The sequence below is a fragment of the Chionomys nivalis genome, chromosome 3 (assembly GCF_950005125.1).
Source record: "Chionomys nivalis chromosome 3, mChiNiv1.1, whole genome shotgun sequence".
NCBI lineage: Eukaryota > Metazoa > Chordata > Mammalia > Rodentia > Cricetidae > Chionomys > Chionomys nivalis.
The window spans coordinates 39,053,759-39,072,793 of NC_080088.1; the positions used below are offsets into that span (position 1 = coordinate 39,053,759).

A 19,035-nucleotide genomic window follows, 5' to 3' on the forward strand; every position below is an offset into this window, starting at 1 on the left:
AGCTCTTAAGAGTCTTTCTGTGCACCTGGGTCCTCCCAGTTTTTCTTTCTGGGCCCCAGATAGCCATGCCTTAACTAGATGTGATTGGTTGACAGAGTTTCCCCATCAAGTTCCCTTTCATTCTGCGGCCTCATTCTTCACCCAGTTAATTGTTTCTTTAGCTGTGCAGAGCTTTTCGTTTATGAAATCCATCTGTCAGTTGCTCAACTCTTGGGCAAATGAAGCCCCATTCAGGAAGCTCTTTTGTGCACCTATGTTTTCTTCTGGCTTAGGTTTCACAGTCAGGTCTTTGATACATTTGGAGTTAGGTTTTTTTTTAAAGATTTAGTTATATGTATAATGTTCTCTTGCCTGCACATCTCCATGCCAGAAGAGGGCACCAGATCTCATTGCAGATGGTTGTGAGCCACCATGTGGTTGCTGGGAATTGAACTCAGGACCTCTGGAAGAGCACCCAGTGCTCTTAACCTCAGAGCCATCTCTCCAGCCCCTGGAGTTAGTTTTTATACAAGGTAATAGATAGATAGAATTAAATTTTTCTGTGTGTTTTCCCAGTACCATTTGTCTCTTATACCATTTGCTAAACATACTTTCCTTTCTTCAGCGTATGTTTTTATCATCTTTGTGAATTCTAATTGCCTGAGGCTACATGTACTCATATTTGGGTTTTTAATTTTGTTCCCTTGGTCTACGTGTTTGTTTGTTTTACCAGTACCATATTGTTTTTATTACTGTGACTTCTAACATATCTTGAGATCTAGGATGGTAATCCCTTCAGCATTGTTCTCTTTGCTTTTAGAATAGGTTTTCTATTCTGTGAAGAATGAAATGGGAATTTTGAATGTGTTGAATCTGTAAACGGCTTTTGCTAGAATGGTCATTTTCATAACATTCTGTCAGTCCATGAGCATTTGACGTCTTTCTGTTTTCTAGTGTCTTTCTCTCTTCCTTTAGAGGTTTCAGATTTTCGTTATAGAAGGCTTTCATTTCCTTGGCTAGGTTTGTTCACAGGTATTTTCTTGATGTTGTAGTGAATGAGAGTGTGTCTGTGATCTCCTTTTCTCTGTTTGTTTGCGGGAGTCTCTGCAACCACCACAGCCAGCAGAGTGATGATCTGTGGGAGGCAACAAGGCAGTTCGGTTCAGGACGACTCAGTAGCCAATGGTGGTGCAAAGTTCAGGAGTCTGACACCCACAGTTTATTTTAAGTATATTTAAACACAGCACAATTTGGTGAAAAATTTTTCTGGTGATAATTAACTCAATCATGTGCACGCTAAACCTTAAGATGTGACCGCATCAAATCTCTTTGTAAAGTACATGAGATACCTTCCATAAAGGTGGGGTCCGTAGATGGACTACACGTGATACCTCCCATAGAGATGGGGTCTATAGATTGAACACATGTGGTATCTTCCATAAAGATGGGTTCCATAGAGTGACAAACTCACTGTAAAGGTCTGGGGAGGATCCAGTGTGGTTTCATTCATACAGATAGTGCGGAGGTCACCTAGGCTGCTAACCACCTCCTCTTCCAGCTTTCTGGGTGGAAAACAGGTCCATCCATCTCTCCTCAACAAGATGTCTGTTTAACATTCCTGGTTCCCCTAGTGCTTATCTGTGAGCACAGGAGACTCTGAGCTTCTTACATTTGTTGTTAATGTATAGAAAAACTACTGATTTGTGCAGGGAGATTCTGTATCCACGCATGTTGATGAATTTGCTTAACATTTTAGAAGTCTTCTGGTAGAATTTTGGGGATCTTTTATGTATGTCATCTGCAAATAGGAATGATTGATTGATTGATTGATTATGTGTACAATATCTGTCTGTGTGTATGCCCGCAGGCCAGAAGAGGGCACCAGACCCCATTACAGATGGTTGTGAGCCACCATGTGGTTGCTGGGAATTGAACTCAGGACCTTTGGAAGAGCAGGCAATGCTCTTAACCTCTGAGCCATCTCTCCAGCCCAAATAGGAATGATTTGACTTCTTTCCTGTCTGTATCCCTTTAGTTTCCTTCTCTTACCTTATTGCTCCAATAGTGCTTTGAGCACTAAATTTTGCTTAGTTGGGCCAGGGATCTGTCCATGTTCTTTATCTTCACAAAGAACCAACTCTTAGATTCACTGTTTCTTTGTATTTTTCTTTATTTCTATTTCATTTATTTCTGCTCTGATTTTTAAAAATAATTTCTTGCTAATTACTGGGTTTGGGTTTAGTTTGTTTTTGTTTTTCTAAATTTTTAAGTAGCATAATTAAGTCATTTATATTTGCTCTTTTTCATTTTTAATATAGGCAGTTAGAACTATAAATTTCCCTCATAGGATTCTGTTCACTGTGTCTCAGAGGTTGTTATACTGTGTTTTCATGGAATTTCTTATTTCTCTTTTGATCTCTTCCTTGGCCCACTCATCACTGCACTCTTTTTCCCGTGCGGGGTTCAAGCCCACAGCCTTTCTTACCCTCTTTTGGACAGGTCTTGCTTTATAGCCTGACTAGCCTGGTACTTGCCATGTAGCCCAGGCTGCTCTGTAATTGATGCACTGCTCTGTGCGGCATAATACCAGGCAAATCCAGTGTCCTGAGATACTGGGTAAGCTCATTCTACTCCTGACTTCTTCAGCCCCAACAGTTAATATTTCATGTAGGTATTGGTATATAACTGGGTAGAATTACTTTTATTTTGTGTGATAATTTTGACTGTGATATACACACAAACAGAGTAAATTTTGAGATTATGTGATGCTAACTTTTTAAAAATCAATTAAACTCAGGGTAGTAACAGTTATTTTACATTTTGTCATAGTTTAATAAAGATAATTTTAGGAAGAACATTTTGATTTTCCTTTGTAATGTTTACAGTTTTCTCTTTGTGTAGGATAATCATCATCTCTTTGGTAGTACACTGTTGGCAATCAAGGATGATGAGGCAGATCTGAGCCAAGCTCTGTGTCTGGCTGTTTCAGTGTCAGAGATCCTTCAAGCAAATCAGCTGCAAAGGGTGAGCAAAGCAGACCCACCTGGTAGGAGCTGTGTCCTTCAGTGTGAGGAGCCGGGGCTGCCGATTACAGCTGAGTGTTAGTGTGCACTTTGTATGCTCAAGGCCCCAGGGTCAGTACCTGCCACCGAAAAGAATAATCAACATTCCCACTAATTAATTTACCATCACGTTGCCTTTGTAGCTAAGTATGCTACAAATGGCTGGTGCGTTACTTTGATTGCCAACAATTATTTTTGTCTCTTGACACCAATTTTATAAACTTCCTTTTTTACATGCTTTAATAGCAAATGAACATGGCATTGTATGAAGAACTTAAGGGGTGGACATAGCCTTTGACTGTTAAATCCTGGGCAGTTACACAGCTTACTGAATTATGATTTAATACCATAAAGCAAGAAAAAGAGAATTATGAAAATGTCATGATTTCCTATCGTGTTTTTCATAAGACTATGAGTCAGTTTTATGAGTGAGCTTTCTGGGTGTGTGCCGAAATGATAGTGCCATGGCTAAGCTGTGGAATATGTGCTTTGTTTCCAAGATTGTGCCTGGAAGAGCTTACCTGTGAGAAGATGGGGCTTGTATAGCACTTAGAGTTAAACTTCTTACTGTACCTCTGTCTTTTCTCTGTTCCTAAGTACCATTAAACAGAAAATAAAGTCCACGTTAAAAAGACTCATATGAGCTGGGCGGTGGTGGCGCACGCCTTTAATCCCAGCACTTGGGAGGCAGAGGCAGGCGGATCTCTGTGAGTTCAAGACCAGCCTGGTCTACAAGAGCTAGTTCCAGGACAGGCTCCAAAACCGCAGAGAAACCCTGTCTCGAAAAAAAGAAAAAGCAAAAAAAAAAAAAAAAAAAAAAAAAAAAAAGACTCATATGAACCCAGCTCCTCCATATACAAGAAAAACCGTTTAGTTCTTTGAATTGAATTGCTGGTAAGTTTGTGGGCCTGAAAATAAGTTTATTTAGCATTGTGTTTAAGATAATAAAAAGTGTTGATTTCCAATATATGTAGTATTTCAGCTCAAATTGCCATACTCTTGCTACATATTGAGACTTTCATGCTCTAAACATAAAATGTGTTAACTATTTAAAACAGACACAAGTATTTAGGTCCCCAAAGTTACTTTTGTGTCTCTACAAATTGGGTCCTCCTAACTCCCTGTGAGATTCATTCACAAAACAACGTGTCCCATCTTTTGGCTTCTTTGCGCTGCTCTGTCATGTGATGTGGACTTCATGTCAGTTCCAGAGTGCCAAGTGTTGCTTCCCTTCCAGGAAGGAGTGCGGTTCTTTGTGGTGGACTGTCGGCCCGCAGAGCAGTACAACGCTGGACACTTGTCCACGGCCTTCCACTTAGACTCGGACCTGGTCAGTACAAGTGCAGAGCAAGTGTTCTGTAGGAGACAGTGTGGCTTTCCCTTTGGCTCATAGCTAGCTTTACATGACCCAGTGGGGATGTGGCTCACTGTTCCTCCCATTGTTATGTCAGTGAATTCTGCACTCACTGTGAGCTGTCTCACAGGTAGATCACTTTGCATTATGCCTTGAGTCTAGTAAGTACTGCAGAAATATGAGCTCTTAGTGTAATTGGATAAGACTCCTAGATGGTTTTGCTGGAAGCCGTTTTCAGAGTTTATGTGTGTAACAAGCTGATTTGCAGGCACACTGGTAACTGCCATGAATGTGCTCATCTGTTAGAGTCGCTGTCCTGGGGGAATTTCTGTTGGAGGGTGGCTAAAGTGAATGTGGTCTTAAGAGATGCTTAGAGCTGTTGAGACTGGCACCATGTAAGCCTCTCTAAGGCTCTCAGAGCCTCAGGGGTGCAGAACAGACAGAGGAAGAGGGAGGCACCCTCAACCCCACCCAGCCACCACCACCACCACCGCCTCCTATTCGCTCCCTCATCTTGTCTGGAAATGTTGGTCCTGGGGTCAGGGGATGTGTAAGGGCTAGGTGGTACTGAGAGGTAACTTGACAGAAAATGAAGGTGGGGCATTGTGGGTGAGAAAGAACATGTGAGCCTGTGGGTGCCCTCTGCACGAACGCTGTGCCTCTCCCTCTGATTCCTTTCATGTTTGTTCCTAAAATTTACTCAGGATACCTTCGTCTTTATGAATTAACAGTTTTCAAAGAATATTCCGAGTAAGCCCTATTAATTGTTAGCTTGCTCGGGCTTCCCCTTTAGTACATATGTACATATTTCTTTCTTCTTTTGCCACTTTATTTTTGCTTAACAGTTTCTTCGAGACCTTTCATTTAAACACATTTCCTTTAATGTTTCATAGAAGTCCGTGGTGCAGATGTTCCGTTTGGGGCTTGATTAATGTACATTGAAATGACTTTCCGTTTCTGTGTCACAAAGCTGCTGACGAAAGCATTACACACATTTTGTTTTTTTGCAAATAATTCTGTAAAGAAATAGACTATTCAAAGTAAAATTATTGGGTTGAGGGTTATAGATATGCAAATTTTATTGCTCTTTGAAAATCTGAAATATCTTACACCTCAGTACTGCATATATGCATTCTTGGGCCTTATCAGTCATGGATCTTTGTTTGTTTTCTAGAATGATAGGTAAAGATAGAAATACACAAGGTGCAGACACCTCTTTTCTCTCTTCTGAAAGTCGCTTTTCCTGTGGTGCTGGAGAGATGGCTGAGAGGTTAAGAGCACATACTGATCTCGGATAGAACCTGAGTTTGTTACCCAGCACCTACAAGACAGCTCACAGCTGCCTAAAGTCCAGTTCCAGGAGATCTGACCCCTCTTCTGGCCTCTGTAAACATCTGCACATGTTGGTGCATTCTCTCTCACACACACATGCAGGCACACATGTGCAGGCACACATATACACACATGCGCAGGCACACACATACACACATGCAGGCACACACACATGCAGGCACATACATACACATAACAATAAATACATCTTTAAACTAAAGTAGGAAATTGCTCTTCTCTGGTCTGTCCAGTTTTCTATTCGATTTTTACTGTCCATCTATTCAATTACTGTATCTGATTTCAGTAATAGCTTAAAATGTTTGTAGTTATTGGCATATTTTGTTCATTGTGGATAAAAATGAGGTTTTGATCTTTGTTTTACCAATACTTAACGTAAATGATAAGCAAATGGTCTCTAATTTCTGATGTCTTCTAAGAAATACATGGACGGCCTTGTCTGTGGGAACTGAAGAACAGAACTGCTTTGATCTGTAGTTCCTGCTCACTGTTCAAAGTTGAGCTCTTTCTGCTGTCACGACTCAGGATTACTGTAGCTGAGCTTTGTGAGAGATGAAAATTTTTTCCCCTCTAATCGAAGAGTGCTCCAGTCTCTACATGAGACTTTTATTTTATCTCTGGAATTTTACTTAAGCCTTTTCATTTTCCATTCCTTGCTAGGTTTTTAATATTTGTGGTTTGCTTGGAAATATATTTCAGGTTTTACAAATGTATGTTTGACAAATTTCTGATTTTTAAAATTAACTAGATGCTCCAGAATCCATCTGAGTTTGCGCAGTCAGTAAAGTCTTTGCTGGAAGCACAGAAGCAGTCCCTTGAGTCTGGCTCCATCGCTGGGGGAGAGCACCTCTGTTTTATGGGCAGTGGCCGAGAGGAAGAAGACATGTATATGAACATGGTCCTGGCGCACTTTTTACAGGTATGCTGATGTAGGCTAATCCATGTGACTTGGTCATTGCTGACACTGACACACTTTGTACAGGTACACTGACGTAGGCTGTCCCATCTGACTTGGTTATTGCTGACATCGTGAAGAAACCCGTAGCTAATGTTCTTTTGTTTCTGCATACTCTATCAAACTTGTTCATATCTTTGTAACAGCTTCTTGATTTGGAATCTTACTAAAAAATATCTTTTTCTCAATATTTTTCTTATATGCTTTTATGATTTTTTTTATTTTAAATTATAAACCATATGAATCAATTTTTGTGTAAGAAGCGAGGTAGGAAATGATTATTTTTTCAGATAGGAAACAATCTGTGTTGTCATGTTGTCTATCACTTTGTTGATGAGTTTTCCTTATATACTGGATTTCTCTGTGCCCTGAATGTATCCCCAGATTACTTTGTTATATTAATCTTTGTCTTTTCATGTTCTGGAACTTTTAATAGTATATATCTGATTTATTTGAGTGCTTTTACTTATTTTGACTATTTATTATATATAATAATTTTATATAGAAATTATATATACATTATGTATGTATATATATATCCCATGACATATTTTGCCATTTTCCCCCTTGAGCTGGCTCTCTTTAGCACAGTTCATGTGTGTTTGTGATTTCATGCAGTTTGACCCTCTGCCTTAATCTCTTAGCCATTTGATGGATTTTAATAAAAAACAGCTGGTTGTTCTGGTAGTTTCCACCCTGAAGTCCATCCACAGGAAGACAGTGCTCTTGATCCTCCACAGCCATTCCATCTTGTTCCATATCCATTTTGTGTATTCTGAGGAATCTGGTTTGAGAAAATTCTTCTAACGCTTAAATCTTGGGAAAAAAGGCAGAGAAGTAAAGGTATTTGATGGAGGGTTTGTGCAGTGCCTTTACACATTCTTAAAGGAAAAGAGCTGAAAGTTTATTTGGAAGAGGACAGAGTCCCAGACTAATCTTAGTCATAAACCTAACTGGCCCATTTAAAAATGCTCCAGTATAAACTATGCTGTAAGGGATGTCATATGGTAAGAGTTTGTACTCTTATGAACTTTGTCATTTATTAGTCTTTAAATTCTTGATGGAGTTTTAGAATTACTTCCCCCTAATTTTCATCTAAAAAATTTCAATGAAATTGCAGCGTAGAAGAGTTGGGGGCCTGGGGAGATGGTTTAGTAAAGTGCTTGCCACAGAGTCTTGAAGACCTGAGTTCAATCCCCACCACCCACATCAAAAGGTAGGTTTGGTGGTATGTACCTGTAACCCCAGAATGGTAAGGAATACAGACAGGAGGATCCCTGGAGCTCTTAGCTAGCTCTAAGTTCAATGAATGACTGCGTCTCAAAAAAAGACTTGGAGGAAGACCTACCCTTGATTTCTGGCTTTTACCTGCACATGTGCACACTTACACAGGCACAGTTGTACATGTACATCCCAACACACGTGCACACACATGAATTAATGCAGACATAAATGAAGGTAAATAAAAATAGAAAGTAGGGGACTAGTGGCTTAGTGGTGAAGAATGACGGCTGCTCCTACAGAGAAACTGAGTTTAGTTCCCAGCATCCACTAAAGACAATTTGCATCTTTCTGTAATTCCAGTTCCAGGGCTACAGCTTCATTTAACAAGGTAATGCAAATTTCTTGAAAATTATTATCAACTGTTTAGGAAAATAAAGAAATACAGGTTAGTAGTTAATCAGCTAATATAATTAAATTTGTAGTCACATTAGGTATGTTTTTAAGGTCAAACAAAGATAATTTAGATGGATAAGTCATCTTCAAACACTTCAGTGATCTACAGAATATGGCATTTTAGATGTTTTAATAACCTAGTTTCTTCTTTTTTATGGCAATGAGACATGTCTTCTGGCAGCACCAATCTACTTCAGAAAAGATAATTGCCATCAAAGAAACTCCACAAGGAGTTTACTTTCTTTGTGGCAAAAGTAAGCCACCGGGCAAGGAAATGCCCTGCCTTGACTGCTGACATTATGCCGTCCTAATTAGACAAGCAGAACACAAAATACCCTGCTTCACAGAAAAGTCTGTCAAATATGCTAGGCCTGTAGGCTGAAGATGGATCCCCAACGTTGCAGAGGAACTTTGAGTAACTGTCCAGGCAGCAGCTGTTTCTATGATTTTTGGAAGTTGCTTGCTTGCACTTTCTGCTTACTCAGTTAATATTATTTCTTTCTTGGGTCTCTGAGGGAGTTGAAGATTAGGTAGTTATATGTTGAGGGGAGCTGCAGGCTGCGTTCCTGCCACCCCAGCTCCTGGTTGTCTGGCTAGCTTATGCCCCGAAATAACAACACACAAGCTGTATTCTTTTAAACTCTGCCTGGCCCATTTCTATTCATGTGTGTAGCACCTTGAGGTGCGCTTACCAGAAAGATTCTAGCCTATGTCCATCCTGAGTCGGAGCTTCATCGCGTCTGCTCTGGAGCACACCGGCATGGCGTCTGCCCCAGAAAGGAGAGGAAATAGTGTCTGAGCTCACTTCCTCTTCCTCCCCGCTTTCTGTTCTGTTTACTCCACCCACCTATGTTCTAACCTATGAGGGCCAAGCAGTTTCTTTATTATTTAACCAGTGACCTTCCTCCATCAGTTATAGTTTACCAAAGCACATTATGATAGGAAGTAAATTAGGTATAAGACTTTGGACTCTGAACATAGTTGACCACATGTCCTTGTGGTACGATTGAACATCCTTTGGGAATATACCCAAAAGTGGTATTACTGGGTCTTGAGGAAGGTTGTTTCCTGAGCAATTGCCACACTGATATCCAAAGGGGCTGTACCAGCCTGCACCCCCACCAGCAATGCAGGAGTGTTCCCTTTACCCACAGTCTCTCCAGCATAAGTTGTCATCAGTGTTTTTTATCTTAGCCATTCTTACAGGTGTAAGGTGGAATCTCAGAGTTGTTTTGATTTGCATTTCTCTGATGGCTAAGGATGTTGAGCATTTCCTTAAGTGTCTTTCAGCCATTTTAGATTCTTATGTTGATAGTTCTCTGTTTAGGTCTGTACTCCTATTTGTTCTTTTGATGATTACTTTCTTGAATTCTTTGTATGTTTTAGAGATCAGACCTCTGTCTGATGTGGGGTTGGTGAAGATCTTTTCCTATTCTGTAGGCTGCCATTTTATCTTGTTTTGTGTTGGTGGTGGTAGTTTGTTTTGTTTATTTTGTGTCAGGGTCTCTCTACCTAGCTCTGGCTGTTCTAAACTTGCTTGTAGACCAGGCTGGCCACAAACTCAGAGAGATCCGCCTGCCTCTACCTTCCAAGTGCTTGAGATTAAAGGTGTGCGCCACTACACCCAGCTATTTTTTTTTTAAATGGAGGAACAAACTGTTATAAAATCTTCAGCCAGGTGGAGGTGGTGCATGCCTTTAATCCTAACACTTGGGAGGTAGAAGCATGCAGATCTCTGTGAGTTCGAGACTAGCTTGGTCTACAGAGTGAATTCCAAGACAGCCCCAGCTGTTACCCAGAAAAACCCTCTCTCAAAAACCAAAAAAACATACTGTCATACTTTAATATGAAAAAAATCTAATGAATATTCACATTTTCTTGCTTTTCCTAAGTTTTAAATCATGGCATTGTTATGTTTTTAATTTATGGGTCCCCAGTTTTTAATTTTATCTTTGCATGTGTTTGTTGAAATAACCCAATTAATTGGTCTTTGTGATTTCCCACTCCTAGTTTTGCTTCTTATACTCGCCTGTTGTCGTTTATTTCCCATCTCTCCTTTGTTTAGCCATCACTTAAAATCATTATGTATTTTTGTCTCTTAATTAAAATTTAATTAAAATGGCATTTTAGTTAATTTGTTTGTGTGTGTGCGGAAGTGTGCACATGCGTGACATAATCACAGTGTGGCAGAGGACACTTGTGAGATTCCATCCTCCCCTCTGCCGTGTGGGTTCTGGACATCGGGGTCGGGTTGCCAGGCTTGGTGGCAAGTGCCTTCACCTGCTGAGTCATCTCTCTGACCTTAGTTTGTTGTTGTTGATATATATATCCATCCCAGACTGTCTCAACTTTGAGACCTTGAGGACTTAACCTGGAAAGCAATGCATCTGACTGTTTGAAAGATTTTAGTAGTTTGCAAAATTCTGTTGTTTCCTTTTTAAAAACAGCTATAATATTTTTATATTACCTTTTAGTAAAGGACACAAAAGATTTGAAACTTTAAAAACCTACTTTAATTATATTCTAAAATGTCATTTCATTCCATTTTGTTTGATTCTTGGACTGTGGCGTCCATAATACAAATAAACCACAGTCTTCACAGCCATGAAGCTGTCCCCTTTCTTTTGCTCAAGCACCAACCCTACAACATGCAAGATTAATACATGGAACTCTGTGCCAAAGTCCAGGCTGTCAAGGAAAAGTGATGTGACTGAAATGGAACACCAACTACAGACTGCATTTGCCAGGGCTTTAACGAAACTGCGTTTTGTAATAATTCAAATGTTGTCTTTTATTACAGAAAAACAAAGAATATGTTAGTATTGCCAGTGGCGGATTTATGGGTAAGCCTTTAATACATTAATTTTGCTTCTACTTTTTAGACAAAAAATGTAGAGATTATCAGTAGAACTGATTTAGAGTTACAAGACTAGTTAAGGTGTGAGTATCTTCTGTCTCCAGTCATTTAGTATTTTCAGAAAAGAGAAGGCAGCAGAACAGACATAGATGACAAATAACGTAGGCAATTGAAAGGTGTGAGTGTAGACTATCTAGATAAAAGATGTGCTTACTGTGCAGCTGTCTAAACCTTTTAGTTTTTATTTCCCAAGGTGCTTGGTATCGAACCCAGGGGCTCATGCATGCAAGGCAAGCCTTTTACCACTGAGCTACATCCTCTAACTCTTGATTCTCTTGCCTCAGCCTTTTAAGTGGACCAAGAGTTTGAGGACCAATTGACTGTGCTACATAGTAAGTTCCAGACCAGCCTGAGCTATATAGCAGAACCCCAGCTCACGCAAACAAACAGTAAAGCAAACAAACAAAATCCCCACCATCAGCAACAACAGAAAAGATGTGTGTGTGTGCGTGTGCATGCATGTGTATATTTGTGTGTGTGTGTGCGTGTGTGTGCATATGTGTGTGTGTGTGTGTAAGTGAGCATTGGGGCTTATTTATGGGGTGCTTAGCATGCACAAGGCCCTTGCATTTACTCCCCAGCCTACCTATAATCCCGTCGCTCTGGAGGTGGAGATGAGAGGATCAGAAGTTAGGAGTTCAAGGTTATCCTCAACTACCTAGCAAATTTGAGACCACCTTGGGGCAAATGAGACCCTGTCTCAAAAAGTTTTTAAAATGCACAGTGGCTAGTCCAGATGGGACATGTTTAAGTGCAGCACTCAAAAGCCAGAGGCAGGTGGAGCCTGTGAATTTGACACTAGCCAGGATTACATCTCAAAAAAAAATGATGAACAAGTATTGACACTTTACCTACTATTACTAGAGATCCTCATAACACAATAAAAAAGTTGGCTGCTAGTCATATAATTCTCTAGTGTTCCTGCTCTCTTTCCAGCCTACACTGGCCAGGAACTTGTTAGGTACCTCAGGTATCCATGTGACCCAGACTCATGTTCTCCTCCCTCAGATTCCTGAGTGCTGAGTATTGGTGTGTGTCTCGATGGCCAGCCATGGTCTAGATTTTAGAAAGCTTTTTCCAGGTTTTCCCCTCCATTAATTTTTCTCTGACCATTAATGCCAAGTCTACATTATTATGGGAAAATGGATTGATGTCTCCTAGCCTTTCTATTAATTCCTCATGTCTTGAATTCTGCATACATTATCTGTTGGTACTTGAAAGATTGCTTTCTAAGGAGCAGACAAAAAGCCTTCCTAATCTTTCTTTACTCCTGGGACTGCAGAGGTCTTTAGACAAATGGAAAGGAAGGTTTGCTGTGGCCTGGAGTTCTTAGTGAGAGGGCAGGACAGCACCTTTGTTGATTATGTCCTTGGGTGGTTTTTCATCTAGTTGTGTTGTGTTTTACTTTCATGTTTCCAGAGAGTCTCCTATTTCAGCTTTTGTTTTGTTTCTCTTGTTTATCATCAGCCCTGCAGCAGCATCTGGCGGACATTAACGTGGAGGGACCAGAAAGTGGATATGGCCATTGGATTGCCAGTACCTCAGGTTCCAGGAGCAGCATCAGTTCTGCTGATGTAAGTACATACAAAGAACATGTTGGGTCAATTCCAGCAGGTCGGGGACCAGCCTTGGCCAAAATACCCCTAACCAGGGTAGGGTGTGGGGATTAGAAATATAAGTAAAGAGTGTGAAGATGAATTTAAAAAATAATAAAATGGAAATACAGAATAGTACTGGGAGGGAGTTCCAGTGAATACTGAAATCACCTGACCCGCCCAGCAGGTCCTAAATTATTCCAGGGTCTGAAGAGGCACTATCTGAAAGACATGAGAGAGAGAGAGAGATGGACGCCAAGCAGTATTCTTTTTTGTCAAGGCATCCCTTTATTGAAGCAAGTTTTATGTCTTATATACTCCTCAGTGAGGAGCTCGGGCAGGGGGAACTGAGGAAGGGGGAAGCGTGGAAGGAAAGGAGGGGCTCGGTAGCTAGGCAGCTAAGTGGGGCAGTTGCAAGGTCAGTGGCTAGAGCACCTGCTGTTAATGATAAGCAGCAAACAAGACACTCTGAGGTGCCATCTGAAGCTTGAATCTCCAAGGTCAGTATACAATGTCTTAGTTAACTTTAAGTTTTCTGTCTCAAGATTTCCACCTCAAGGCCTTGTGAGACGTGAGAAAGGAGAAGCCTGAAAAGGCTCCTGACAATCACCCATGTTTAATTTCCAATTGTTTAAAATAACCCTGACCCCAAAAGGTAGGAGTAAGATAAAAAACTGCATTAACGTGATACAAGGAAATGAACATACCAATTGAAGGTCACGGACTACATTCATAGTTAAAACATTCTGTTGCCAGACCAAAGCAAGTCACACTCACACCTTAGATCAAAAATTCTGTAGGCAAACCACTCCCTGGGTGGAATCCAAAGTTATCTCCTTAAGGGAACTAGAACCTTAGTTGGATCCTTAGACTTTTGTTTGAGGTAGAAATACATCTGCTTTTCTCTTCCTGGAGTACAAGGTCTGCTGACAGTAACCCTGCAAGAGCTAGCCACTCTAGATCTAAATCTAGGTGGGGCTTTTGTTTGAGGTAGAAACTCAAAAACCTTTAAGGAATAGAGGTTAGTTTCAAGTCTCCGACCTTTGATCAAGGTGAAAATAGACTCACATTTTTGGGCCTCCATACCAGAAAAGGTGCTTAACTCTTAAACCTCCAGCATAACAGCAAAGATGTCAGAAATATTTAGTACACAACAAGGAATCATTATTGCAAGCTTAAGGAAGTGATTGAGTGAGTCTGTACTGAACTGTGGCTCTCTTCAGTGAGCTCATTTCGTCTAGGCTCATCTCCACATCTCCTGCATGGGGTTTCTGTATCCTTGCTCCCTGTGAGCTTACTCAGTTAAGAGAGTTCAGTCTGTTCCCCTACGTAGAGAAAGTAAAAAACGGCCTGCCTAGTATATTCAAAGGTTAGTTATTGTGAAGTGAGTTATGTGAGGTTTTGTTATGGGTTAAGTACATCTGCTCTGCTTTGGAAATACTTGGGCAAAAAGTCTTGTCAGTTGAATTAGATGTCGTTATATCATTTTCTTAACAAATAGTAGTCATTTCCAAATGTTTGTTCTGTAAAACAGAAACAGAAAGCCGACGTCCAGGAGCACACGCACTCACTTGGACTTGAGTCTCTGCTGCCCTCGAGTCCAGGGGAAATGTTCTTTGAACTGCCAACCAGCTCCCAATAAAGACACGGAGACTTGTTATTAATTATGAATGCTCAGCCCTAGCTTAGGCTTGTCCCACCAGCTCTTATAACTGAATTTATCCTGTTTCTATTCATCTACATTTTGCCTCAGGGCTTTTTACCTTTCTTTCATTCTGTATTCCCTACTTACCTGCTTCCTCTGTGTCTCCTGACTGGCCCCTGGCATCTCCCAGGCATCTCTCTTGCTTTCCTCATGAGCCTACATTCCTCTTATTTATTATCCCTGCCTGGAAGGTCTGGCTATTCCTTATCCTTTGCTATTGGTGATTCAGCTTTTTATTAGACTCATTAGGTGCCTTAGGCAGGCAAGGTAAAACAGCAACACATCTTTTTATAATTAAATATTCTGCAACACAACTTCCCCTTTTTCTGATTTCCAGTAAGACCCTTGAGCTGTAGTTTCTTTACCTGTATAATAAAATAATAAGAGAATGTTCCCCTAAGGAGGGCCTGGGGACTAGGTGAGCAAGAATATGCACAGTAGTGCACTGTAGATGTGTGGAGTTTATCTTCAGCCACATGATCCAGACGGGTCATTGTCACATTTGCAGACAAGGCTTCTCTGAGAATTCCTTTTTACCTTGATCCTCTAGGTATACAAGAAAAACTAAGTAATATTTCATTGTGTGTGTGTTCTAATTTATTCAATTAATACCCTGTTGGTAAGTATTTATATTGCTTTCCACCTTTTTTTTTTGTTACAAACACAGCTTCCTGTGTGTGCACTCATGTGTGGGCCAGAGGTTGACATCAATCATTCTCAGTCACCTTATTTTTGAGACAGGGCCTCTTAATGAACCTGGGACTTACCAGTTCAGATAGATTGGATGCCAGTGTCCTTTTACGGGTCCTGTCCCTACCTATTATGGTTCTGGGGTTATAGATGTGTACTGTTGTGTCTCAGTTTCACATGGGTGTGGTGTACTGAAAAGATGCATGGCAAGTACTTTACCAGGCTCTAACCACTCTTCACAAAAGAAGAGACATGGGAATGCGTAAAGTAAAGGCTATATGAGGATAAGTGGAAAGCTGAACATCTGCACATGCGTGAAAATGCTCAAATGTGCCTCTCCCCAAATAAATAGAGTTGAACCTACCTTGACCTAATTTAATTTTTAATTTTAATTGTTTTTCTAAATGCCCTTTGTCCAAATACAGTAGCTTCCTGAGATACACTGGATTTTAGTACTTGCGCATGGAGTTGGTGGGGATGCAATTCTGTCTACAGTGTCTAACTTTTAACAGTTGTTTATGTGTTAGTCACTTGGAGAGTTGTTTATCGATGCTCCTGTTTTTCAGGGCGATTCTTGTAATGGCTCAAATGATAGAGGAATGAAGTCCCTTGTTAATAAGATGACTGTGGCTCTAAAGACAAAGTCTGTTAATGTCAGGGAAAAGGTCATCAGCTTCATTGAGAATACATCAACTCCTGTGGACCGGTGAGCTTCTTACACAGTATGGACTTAAGATGGGTAATTAAACTTAAGATGGAGTCAAAATTCAGTAAATGCATTTTGTTGAAGTATTATAGAACAGGATCGTACATTTTGTTGGATCTGATTTCATCGTAAGTGCAGGTCTGAGCTTACAGCTTGTGTTCACTCTGTGGATCCCTTTCCCTGTTTTCTGAGGAAGAGCCATCTGAGTTTGCCCCTTCATTCCATTCATTAAAAAAATCCTCATGTCCCTGTGTTCATGGTTAATAATTCATAGAGCAACTATTTCCAAATGCCACCAAATACGGTTATTTCATAGCAAGAACTTCTGCTAAAAACCTAGATAATTTGTTCATGCTTAATACAATGGAATTCCACTTTACTAAGTTCAAATTTTCGTAGGAATTTGTTTAAAAATACAAACTCCATTTTCCCATGAATTAAAAGGGGGGCATGATGAACAAAGGACAATCAAATTTGAGGCTATTTGTTTTGCTGTTTGTGAGCACAGGATACACTTTTTTATGTAGTCTAATTTCATGTGTGCACATTCTGCAGCCAGGATAGCTATGAGTGTGGCCAAACCCCAAACTGGGAACTTAAAACATTACAAGATACCTTTGCATGTGTGTAACCTGATCATCCAAGTCTCAAGTGTGAACTTTCTGATGATGTCATGTCACAGTGTCAGAAGCTGAGAGAGTCTTTCCAACTCAGATACAGAATTCGTTTCTGAGCAAGCCTGATGGTGAGCATGAGCTGGCATTTGAGTTTCCTCTCCTGTCTTCTTTGCAAGTGTCAGGAAAGTTGAACTTGTGATGTGAAGAACTGAGTGCCCTTTTTAGTAGAGTGCACACGCATACAAGAGGTAGGCCCTCTTCAGTCAGCACAAAGGGAATCTTCACTGATCCAAAAATCATGCCTCAACTAGAAGAGCCAATATCAAAGTATTGATCAAGCCGAAAAGATTTGTCTGCTCAATAAAGTTTTATCTACTCTTAAAAGCCAAACTCTTAGTTAGTGCTTCTGAGTCCCTGGTCTTTTGCTGCTGCATTTTGTGTATGAACATTAAAATTTTTGTTTTAAAGTGTACTAATTTACTTTATGATTGACAAAGGATGGCTGTAAGTTGAAAAGACTGTTTTGTGGTGGAGTATCACATAAAACTGGCTTCTCTTCATTTTCCTTTGTGCTTGAGATGATTGAACTATTTTCTTTAATGTATGTGCTGGGTTGAGAAATTGATTTTATTATGTATTTTCTAAAGTTGCTGCATTTTTTATAATCATTTTGTTCTATCCTCTGCCTTGATTTGCTATAGAATGTCTTTCAATCTTCCTTGGCCAGACAGATCATGTACAGAGCGGTAAGCCATGAGTAGAGCAGCTCTATCGTGCATCCCATCAGTTCCCGCTAGCATGCCTCGGCTGACTGTGCGCCCCCTGCTGACTGTGCGCCCCTGCTGACTGTGCGCCCCTGCTGACTGTGCGCCCCTGCTGACTGTGCGCCCCTGCTGACTGTGCGCCCCCTGCTGACTGTGCGCCCCTGCTGACTGTGCGCCCCTGCTGACTGTGCGCCCCTGCTGTCTGTACGCCCCTCCCGTCAGTGTGCCCCCTGCCGTCTATGAACCTTGTGCTGACTTGGCTAAAATTTCTGCTGCTCCTTCCGAAGCTGACTTTCTCAGTGTGCTCATGGGCGTGTCCCACTCTGGCATTGTGCTTTACGTTTTGTTTTGAGCTTGATTTTTTTCCCTTGCATGTTTCCATCTCCCATTCATCAAATAAAAATCAAACTTGCTCAAACCCAAGGACTTTATAAATTCTGCAGTTGTGATTCTAAAGGAGGGCAAGGTGAAACAGAACAGAATCCACGGAGTCAGAAGTTAGCAGTGTTCCAGTAACTAACCATTCTCTCCTGCCCTTACATAAAATTACAGCACCTAAGTTTACAAACACTTCATGGTCCGAAACCTGATGCTGGAGTTAAACCAAGGGTCTTGAAGATGCTGATGCATGCTCTCTACCATTGAGCCACATCCTCAGCATCAAGCTTTTAACTCATGTACTTTATGGACATATGTATTTCCTGATTTTTCTTAAGAAGATGTATGCTTTAGGTTGATGAATTAACATATATAAATCTGTTTGAAAGAACTATAGTTCTCGGGTTCTGCATTTGGATTTTCCCTGAAAGAGACCATGAGAGATTTTTTTTGTCTATTCTATTTCCTTCTTTCTCCCCAGTAAAATGGCAGTTGATGGTTGATACAAAGATGTGATTTAAGGTTTAAAACTTGGAATCTTAAAATTAGATAAAGCCAATGAGCCCTACGAACTTAACTTTACGCAACATTATAATTTTCATTCTTGCAGAATTTTCTTTCTTTTTTTTAAAAAATAATTATTTATTATGTATACAATATTCTGTCTGTGTGTATGTCTGCAGGCCAGAAGAGGGCACCAGACCCCATCACAGATGGTTGTGAGCCACCATGTGGCTGCCGGGAATTGAACTCAGGACCTTTGGAAGAGCAGGCAATGCTCTTAACCACTGAGCCATCTCTCCAGCCCCAGAATTTTCTTCAAATTAAATATTAACAAATAATACTAGGAGATTACTATAGCAATAACTGAACATTTACAAAAGAAAGTGTAAGGTTGGTGAGCTGGCTGAGCAAGTAAAGACACTTGCTGCCAAGCCTGACTACCTGCATTGGATCTCTGGACCCACGTAGTGGAAGGAGAGAACTAGCTGCCACAGCTGACCTCTGACCTCCACTTCCGCTGCACAGCACACAGCAAATGATAAGATATGGCTTTAAAGAATCTTGGTAGAAATTAAGCTTTGTGGGTTTACTTTCTCATCATTTCAGTATTTTCAGTAATTGGAAAAACATTTAAGAAATAACTTGAATAACTTGAATAATTTTTTGACTGTTCCTACACAAAGCAATTATAGGACAACTATCTAATTTTACCTTAGGCTGTTTTTTAAAAAAATTGTTCTTCTGGGGAATTATAGTCTGCTTGTGAGTTATCCTTCCCATTG

The 19,035-nt window shown here is 40.5% G+C and overlaps 1 protein-coding gene across 2 annotated transcripts in view; it reads left to right on the top strand.

Annotated features, from left to right (window-relative positions):
* Tbc1d23 (TBC1 domain family member 23) overlaps positions 1 to 19,035 on the top strand; it is a 59,988-nt gene that overhangs the window by 31,415 nt on the left and 9,538 nt on the right. The window contains exons 9-15 of one of the 2 annotated variants that reach the window (XM_057765481.1): positions 2,881 to 3,003; positions 4,279 to 4,371; positions 6,494 to 6,664; positions 11,178 to 11,220; positions 12,762 to 12,868; positions 15,851 to 15,990; positions 17,309 to 17,353. In XM_057765481.1, coding sequence (XP_057621464.1) covers positions 2,881 to 3,003; positions 4,279 to 4,371; positions 6,494 to 6,664; positions 11,178 to 11,220; positions 12,762 to 12,868; positions 15,851 to 15,990; positions 17,309 to 17,353 — 722 coding nt within the window. The remainder of the gene's footprint in view (positions 1 to 2,880; positions 3,004 to 4,278; positions 4,372 to 6,493; positions 6,665 to 11,177; positions 11,221 to 12,761; positions 12,869 to 15,850; positions 15,991 to 17,308; positions 17,354 to 19,035) is intronic. The other variant, XM_057765483.1, reaches the window with a different exon arrangement.